The sequence below is a fragment of the Pundamilia nyererei genome, unplaced genomic scaffold (genome assembly GCF_000239375.1).
Source record: "Pundamilia nyererei isolate P.nyererei 1_Seehausen unplaced genomic scaffold, PunNye1.0 scaffold00155, whole genome shotgun sequence".
Taxonomy (NCBI): Eukaryota; Metazoa; Chordata; class Actinopteri; order Cichliformes; family Cichlidae; genus Pundamilia; species Pundamilia nyererei.
Window position 1 is genome coordinate 720,073 of NW_005187556.1, and position 9,294 is coordinate 729,366.

General features: G+C 36.9%; 1 protein-coding gene across 1 annotated transcript in view; it reads right to left on the bottom strand.

The window, feature by feature from the left end:
• The window catches only part of grin2da (glutamate receptor, ionotropic, N-methyl D-aspartate 2D, a), a 246,033-nt gene that overhangs the window by 66,234 nt on the left and 170,505 nt on the right, over window positions 1-9,294 (bottom strand). Inside the window, exon 7 of the mRNA XM_005745193.1 lies at window positions 7,982-8,096. Within this exon, the coding sequence (XP_005745250.1) occupies window positions 7,982-8,096 (115 nt within the window). The remainder of the gene's footprint in view (window positions 1-7,981; window positions 8,097-9,294) is intronic.

Here is a 9,294-nt window from a genome sequence, read left to right on the forward strand (position 1 = left end):
TTCTCATCCGTAAATAATCTGCTCTTTCACGTGATTCAGTTTATTTTGAAAAGTCTCAACAGGATCTTGAGCTTTATTGTGAAAGGTTTATGTGGAACATAAACAAGCGGACACGCGATGGTGTTTTTGTCGTTGTTGCTAACCACAACACATAAAAACAGGCGCTTGTCCGTCCATAGTGTGGTTATATTAAATATAAGAGAAAGAGAGAACTTCAAAATTAATATAGCCACTACAGTGACCATCAAAACGATGAAAAAATATTAGTTTATTTTGTGACACCACGAAACAAACGATAGCATAAAATGAAACGATAGACGATAGACGTTTTTATATTGTCATCCGATATATATCCTTATATCGAACAGCCCTAATCCATTGAGTGTGTGAGCCCAGTGTCTATATTTTAAATGCAGCATTTCAAATCAGATAATTTATAAACAAAGACAAAGTTAGTTCATTTTGTCAATAACGGGCCTTTTATCACAAACCAAAAATGTTATCTGTGTCTCTGATTTGAATTTCTGTACCCTTTCCATAGAGAAACACTTTTTTTTTCTTTTTTATTCTCCTTGGAAGTTTTACAAAAGCTACAGCTTGTATCAATGTCTAAATTGAATTTGCTTTGAAGATAATCTTTAGAAGGATAAATTCTGTGTATTAATTTATAAGAAATATCTTTAATTTTGTTGGTAATTAAAAACTGATTAGGGAGTCTCCAAACTTCGTTCCAGAAAAAAATGACATATGGTAGCGTGGTTATGCTACTCTGAAATAAAGATCTGATAGATTTATTGTTGTCTTTAGATTGCTTAGAAAAGCAAATCTTGCCAACAAAAGTTTGTATGGGAGATGCCAACGGCCTGTGGAATGAAGTGATATTAGGTTGATTCTTAAACAGCATACAAACCCCTGATGGTATTGAGCCAAATACTTTTGTATAATCATGACGATTTATAGCTAAATTAAACAAAATTCTTCATAGGAGAAAAGCGTGCCAATTGAATCAAATAATTGGTTGACTAAAATAATGTTATTCCTAAACCAACTATCTAAGAAGAGAGATTTTCTTTTAAATAAAACATCCTTGTTATTCCAGATATAATAACTGTGTGGACTAAAGTTATGCTTGTAAATAAGAGTCCATGCTAAAAAAGCTTGGCGATGAAAAGCAGAGATTTTTATAGGGATTTTATCAATATCAATATCAAAATTACAAAATTTAAAATTTAAATTTAAAAAAATAATATTTCAAATCAAATCATTTATAAACAAAGACAAAGTTAGTTCATTTTGTCAATAACGGGCCTTTTATCACAAACCAAAAATGTTATCTGTGTCTCTGATTTGAATTTCTGAACCCCTTCCATAGAGAAACACTTGAAAAACCTGCACTTACACCATATCAGTAGTTGGTACATTGCTCCAGCCCTCATTGGGTCATCTTATATTATGTGCACTTATAACACCATCACATACAGTTGCCATTGTGACTATGCCCTGCTCAACTTCATCACCTCCTCATCGCTGTTTGAGACACCTTTTTCATAACATAACACTTCAGACATTTCTTCAGACAATGTCTACCAGTCACTGCACCCAAAATGCTTTGCAGGATCGATCATCATACAGAACATTGATTTTCGACCCTTCTCTTGTCAATAATTTGACAATAATCCCACCACTTCTTACTTTTTTACCCACCACTTTTTTCGCAAGCGAGCCCAAGAGGAGGAGCTTTTAAAATCAATATTTAGAAAATTTGATTTTCTTTATATTTTTACTTCTGCTTACTCTCACACACACAAACACACACAGACACAGCTCATTGTAACACTGCGTGTCTTCTGTTTACTATAAAACAAACCACTGCTGCTGCAGCTGCGAAGATAATACACATCACTATCTGAGCACCAGAGGACCCTTTTCATTCAAAGACCAAACACTCAAACGCTCAGTGATGAGAGTAGCAATTGCAAAGATTGTTTCAGGCCAACTCACTGTTACAACAGTCGGTTTTTACTAAGTAGCAAAGCACATTCAATTACAAGACTATAAATATTCTTAAAATAAGAGCTGCCTATGAGTTTACATCAATATGAGTAAATCTGGCAATAAATAAATGAGGTTTTAGTTCATTTGTGGAAGTTATTTTTGACTCTTTGGTCCTACCATCAGTTTTATTATTGTTTATATTTTTGGTTAAATGGTCACTGTCCTGAATTCTGTTCCTTTTCCAAGTGATGTTTCTCAGTCATGAAAACTTCCAAACTTCTTAAAAAAAAGTCATCTTCTAGCGTTAGTTAAAACCCCTACTCCAATGTTTTAAAGAGGCAGATGTAGATGGATTCTTCACACAAGGACAAAAATTATTCTAACAAAAACAGTAAGAATACATGCAACCTTTTTTTCAACAGTAGCCTCAAAACCACTATTAAGTGCTGTCTGGCTGTATTTTACTCTGCTGGTCTGTTATGTGTGCACAACAGCTGCAAATTGTAGTAATCAAGCTCTCCAAGCAAAACCTCTCATAAAGCTGCAGAGACAATTCTAAAAGCATTATAAATTATGGTGTCGACATCATGAAGCTTGAGTAAAGAGTGATTTAATTAAATATATTCTGATACACAGAGATCAAAACAAGACATCAAGATGGGAGCATCCAGTCTCTAGATCCGGCTATAAAAAGTCTGTGTCTATAGCTGACTCAAACAGGAGTTGCTGTATTTTAAATTCTCATTAAATATAAAAAAAAGGCTTTTGGTAAGAACAGGTAAGTATTGATGAGCAGAGACGTGGAGACTGAAAAGTTCTGAGGCTGTGGCCTTGAGATTTTAAAGGGGAACAATGGCACAAAAAAATCAGTGAACTCCAAAACTGTAGGTTTGTTGTTTTTTTGTTTTTTTAAACTTAGATAAAGTCATACCTACATTGCAGCTTTTTTAGTGATGCAATCTAATACATGCATCACCTGTGCTGACATTATCGATCGCTGGTTAGTGTAACCAAAATGCTTTAAATGGTTTTCTTATTGTCGCCACACTTAGTCTGCATACTATTTTAATAATTTGCATTTGTTTTTAAAACCTAATTTGATTTTCCTATCCTCCATAGGTGGCTGGGAGTGTACACTGTGTACAAGTCCACTCTGAAAGCCTGGTCTCTCGCAAAGTACCTTCTGAATCACTGTAATCGATCCACATCTCTTATCAAGTCCACAGTGCACTTACATTGTGATCCCTCTGTGTTGTGAGGTTGTAAAACTCTTATTACACTTTTAAACTCAACTGAAATTGGATTAGGACTTGTGTGGTTTAAGAGTATAGCTCTCTTATCAGATTGATTAAAAAGGTAGTCATCTTTCTTATTTTATTTGCTCATTGATCCTCTGTAAACTCCAATGTTTACGCTTCTCTCAAAGAACAAACAAATGCAATACGACTTGCTGTTGTGTTGCATCACATAACAGCCAACTTCATAAAATTTACAGAACAAGATTTTCAAATCCTCAAGTGAGATAAGGCTTTGCTGACAGCTGAACATCAAAAATCAACAAGAATCTCTCATTTCCAGCATCATTTGTATTGGAGTGCACATTCTTACAACAAATTAGACAACATTATAATCCATTCATCTATTCACTGCCACAGTTCCCCATCACTTAAAACCAACAGAACTGTGTCATCTGCAAAAAGCAGAGAAAAGATCCTGAGAGGACTGAACTTTACACCCTTGGCTGCATCTAAAATTTGGCCCTTAAAAATTATGGACTAGAATCAGTAGCATCCCAGCAGAGTCCAACAAGCAATGTGAACCAAGATCCCTGCTGATGTACACGGTGTCCAGCACATATGGCCTTAAATCACATGATATGATTATTGTGCTCACATTGACCATTCCTTTTTTGTTTTCTTTAGGTCACGAGCAGTTGTCCAAGCATTTCACTACATATCGTACTGTGTATGACTGTGTACGTGACAAATAAAATTTGAATTTGAATTTGAAAAGTCCAGCAACAAATGATCTCCCTATGAGCATGGAGCATGTTCTGACATGGAGGAGAGAATTAACAGTCACTATTGAGTGACTACAAACAGCGCTTCCTGCTCCCACAGACTACAATTTTTTTTTAAACTATGCAATGTAGAGATTAGTACCAGCTGACACCCATTTCATATAACTGATATATCATTCTTGAGATTGTGAAGCAAAGCATCATTGTCATCATATGACCCCTCGACTTGAATGTAGGGAATAAACCTCCCAAAATCTATGGGAAACTGGAGGAGTGTCTGAATCCTAATGATGGAAGCATAACTTTAATAACATGATTTGTGAAATATATTATGTGGATGTCTTAGCAGTAGTTTTACTGAAAATGTTTGGATTGCATCATTTGAATGCAGTAAATTGCCCGTTGTGAACCACCTGTATTTTTTATTTAAAGTCTTCTGTGCTCTGCACGTTTCTGGTAAATCTCTGCAGTAATTTTAAGGCCAAAGCCAACATCTTCAGCATAAAGAAGAACAAGAAGTAATGGAAGTGATGGTCCGGCCCCCACAGAGTCCTGATCTCAACATCATCGAGTGTCTCTGGGATTACATGAAGAGACAGAAGGATGTGAGGAAGCCTACATCCACATCCACTGTGGTTAGTTCTCCAAGATTTGGAACAACCTACCAGCCGAGTTCCTTCAAAACCTGTGTGCAAGTGTACCTAGAAGAACTGATGCTGTTTTGAAGGCAAAGGGTGGTCACAGCAAATATTGATTTGATTTACATTTCTCTTTTGTTCATCCACAGCATTTTGTTGAATGATAGAGGTAAAGACCCTACAATAATACTGTGAAAATCTTCTGTAGCTAACATTAGAAATTGTGTTTGTGTCCATGATGAATTTAAACACACTGTTCTTTTATCTCTAATCTCCATTGCATTTCTCATCCTTAAGCTGATAAATGCGCTTTTTCACCCCTAAATGCCAAGTACAATGTTTAACACCTAGTTAGCATTTCTTTAAATCTGCTGTTTGATGTGGTTGTGGCCTGGTAAACCAAAGATGATGAGCTAAATGATTGAAATGCTCAACACAGTTGGGGTAAACTTCTCTATTGGGGAATTTCTCTACAAAATAACCTGAGCATAGGATATAAAAGAGCAGCACAACATTCACCTTTGTGAGCAACAGTGCAACATAACCTCTTATCTTTCAGTTTATCTGCTTGCTGCAGCCAGTTTTTTTTTTAAATTCTATCTTCCCAAAGTGTATGGAAAACTAGTCAGAAGCCTATCTCCTCTGTCAATATTGCAGCCTTCATTCAGCAAAAATTCAATACAGGAAAGGTGAGATGCTTCAGAAAAGGGCTGAAGATTGTACTATGATTCCCACTGATAGAGCAGTACTTCAGTTTGCTGCCTCTTAGCACCAGGCAGAACTATAAATCGTCGCTTTCGTGTAAGGTTAACTATTGCCAGAAGACTGAAGAAATACAGCAGAAATACAGAGCTCAAAAGCAAAGCGAGACCGGGTGAGAAAAGACATAACTAAAAAAGCTGAGACGTTACAAAATAAGTGCCCGTTGTTCAGCAGTCACTAAGCATCGTCAATATTATCACTGATCTGAATCTTGATGTGAGGCTTGTTATCTGCTGCAAAACAATCACCACCACCACCACCCTCAAACCACACCAACATTCAGTATAACTGTTTTTTAAACCTCAGAGTCCAGCATTGCAGCATGCTGCAAGCATTGCTGTGCAGCATTGTCAAGTTAATATGTTTTATCAAGAATGTGGGCAAGTGAAGAAAGAGTCTTAGAGGCCCTCTTAGATCATATATTTGCCATGACACACAGAGAAGAAGTGAAGCTGGTGACAAAAGAATGGCCAAATGAGATTGTACAACTGAATCTCACATCAAACAGAGCAAAACATTTCATTTGTTCTCTCAAATACTTCCGCAGTTTCTTACTGTCTCTTTGATATATTATTCATATTTCATGGTTTAGTTCACTATAATCATATGCTGTATAATCAGCATAATACAATGAGGACCAAATCTTGCAATTGCAGTGTGGCCACCTCTATAAAAGCAGATGTTTTGGCTATTTGCTGATCTTTGCAGGCGTGTATGCCCCAGCAAATACACCCCTAAATCATATTGTACTACGCTCTGAGAAGCCTAAGAATGCTGGCAGCCAGTGCCAGCGGTGCCTCAGCCTCCTATAGTAGATGCACCTATGGTATGAATTTGAAGTTCTAGGTGATTTTCAGAAAAAGTTGACATCTGACCTCGACCTTGAAGTCAAGGCCACTGAGATTTAAAATTTTCTGAAATTTTGAGTCGATATGGTAAAGAATTTCAAAATTCTTGGTGACATCATTCTTCAGTTATTGCATTTACAAGACTTTGAGAAAACCTGACGTCTGACTTTGACCTTTAGGTCCTCAAGGTCACTGAAATTCGATGAAGATTTTTAGCAGATGCACCTATAGTATAAAGTGCAAACTCCTGCACCATCTTTTCCTCGAGTTATTGCATTCACAATCTTGGACCTGGGTGACCGCATTGTGCTTTTAAGCCTGCAGGGTAAAAACAGTTACCATCCTAAATGTGAAAGTTCATGAAAGCAACAAAAAACAAAACACTGAATAAGTGTGGCCAGGTTAGAAGGGTTCCCAGGACTAAAGCATCCAACTTCAAAAAAGAATGCCTTGCAAAGTTGCATCTGAATAACCCACAGGAGTTCTGGAACAATGTCCCTTGGACAGACAAGATCAAAGAGGACATGTTTGGACAAAATGCACAGCGGCACATTTGCAGAAAACAAAATACAGCTCAAACACTTCATACTAATTACCAAAAGTGATGGTCGGGGGGGGGTAATTTGGGCTTTTGCAGCCACAGGAACTGGGCACCTTGAGCACAACTCAAATCTACAACTGAATGGCGGAAAAGACAATAATTAGAGTTTTGAGTGACTCGACCAAAATTTTAGTCTATGAACCAAAATTCACAAACTGAAGCAACATGAGAAACAGAAGTGTTGCTGTGAGAGACGTTAACATAAACAATCATGTGATTGAAATTTCCTTTGAAATTTACAGTCTTGGCAGATTTGTTCAAAACAATATTTCCTTACTGTTAAAAATAATTTGCAAAAATACTTGATTCTAATATTATTTTAGTTTGCATACTATAATTTGCTGTAAAAAAATATCAGTACTTCTTGTTCCTCAAAGACATATATTTGCAGTATTTTGTGTTATCTTCTCTTTAAATGCTCCTTAAATCATTTTAAATGGGTCTTTTGTCCAAATTCTTACATGAATACTCCTTAAATGCTGTATAGTGCTGAACTTTTAGGTCAGTGTTGAGCGACTGTAGACAGGTAACACACTACAGCAATGAGGGACTTACTGTGATGCTATGCAGTTAAAACAATGTGCTTGTGTGTGTGCGTTTAAGTTTTTCTTTAAAATTTTGATTTTTTTTCCTTTCAGGTTTTCATTCTCAAAATTAGGGAGACCTTGAGTCTGCTACTTGCCAGTAAACATATTGAGTCCTAAAAGGTCAGGAGCAAATGGAATAGGGTGGGAAGAACAAAAAGGTTTACTTATTTCTTCAGGTCGAAGGAAAGCTTGAGGAATTTAAAGTACCCACAGAGGGAAGACCTTGGATTTAGTACTATTACTGTACAACTGCTCCTGATGGCAAAGATATTGGACTGTGCATTAGCACCTACTAACAAGGCTGAAAAACACAGACAGGAGTAGAAGGATGGAAAGGAGGGGGCCTAGGGGAGATCTAATATTGGAGAGAGGAAAGGAGGAAGAAGAGATGAGCTTCAGGCAGAGAGAGCATAAAAGGTGAAATTGAGCAGTGATGAGTTAGCATGTTTGATGGTGTGTGAAATTGTGGTTAGCCTATCTAGTTGCTACGTTTGGGTAATTAGTGCCAATTTACACAGATATGTACTGACCTCCTCCCAGCCTCTCCCGTTGGAATAGGAGATAACATCAAGCAGCGGTTTGGATAAGTAGCCATCACTGTTGAAAGAGTAGTCCCGTCCACCTATGGATATATTGGTGAAGTACCTGCAACAGAGATTGGAGAGCAGATAAGTTCTTTTTTCTTTAATCTATATACCTCAAATATGAAATCAATCAATTTGAGTGGAATAGAAAATGGGAATGATGATATGTTTCTGCTGTTTTTAAGGCATTAATTTGTTATTAATTTGTCTCATATAATTTGCAACACAATTCTCTTTGTTTCCAGAAAAGCGTCTGTTTTGCCAACTTATTTTTCACTGATGGATTTCCATGATGTCTACTGAGTGCATCCATGAACCCACAGCATGAAGCTCTGCTCACTTCTACTCTATTCTTATCCTTGTTATCCTGTGTCTAATGCAAAAGTTCTAGGAAATCTGCAACACACAATTTTCAACCTTATTACTTCTTATAGAAATTAAAAATAGCAGAAACGTTGAGCAATTTCTGCTTCTTTTTATTAGAAAGAAATAAAGAAGCAAAAGGAAAAAGAAAAAGTCCAGAAACAAGAATCAAGTAATCAGAGCTGTGAAGGTAGGGCTGAGACCTGCACTGCAGGGAACAAACATCAGGGATTCTGTGCTAAAGACAAAACACATTTCTAAGAGGAAATGACATTGTTGAGGAGCTGAGACCATGAGGTGAAGCAAAGACAAGATGAGGTGAGGCTTGGAGGGGGACGCAAGATAAAGCAGTAAATTCGCTAAAATGTTTCCCCGACTTGAACTACAACAGCGGGAGGCTTGCAGAAGAACAATATGAGTGTAAGCCATGAAGGTCTTGAGCGCACTTTTAATACTTGAAAAGAAGCAAGTAGCATTGGTGCAAAACAGATAGTGAGAGAGAAAGAGAAGGCTTTGCCTTTGATGTTTTGTAATGAAACATCTACCCTAAAAGCACCTGGAAAAGAGCACATCAAAGCATCCTAATGAAGCCTGCATGTTCCCAAAAACAAGCAACCTCACTGAAAGAAAGCCTTAACAACTCAAGTAACCCTTAATCAACAGTAATCAGTCGTGGAAACACAAAAATATACACTGCAGAAACAAGATGAAAAAGTGATATAGTAACTAAACTATTAGCAGCCCAACATCTGACTATACTGAAAAGAATTCAATTGAATTTGGTGAATTTGATTAATATGAATTCAGATGTTTGCAGGCCTATTGCCACAGGTGGATAAAATCAGTCTACCTCTGCAAACATTTATGAAAGATTTGGTTGTTCTAAAGAGCTCACT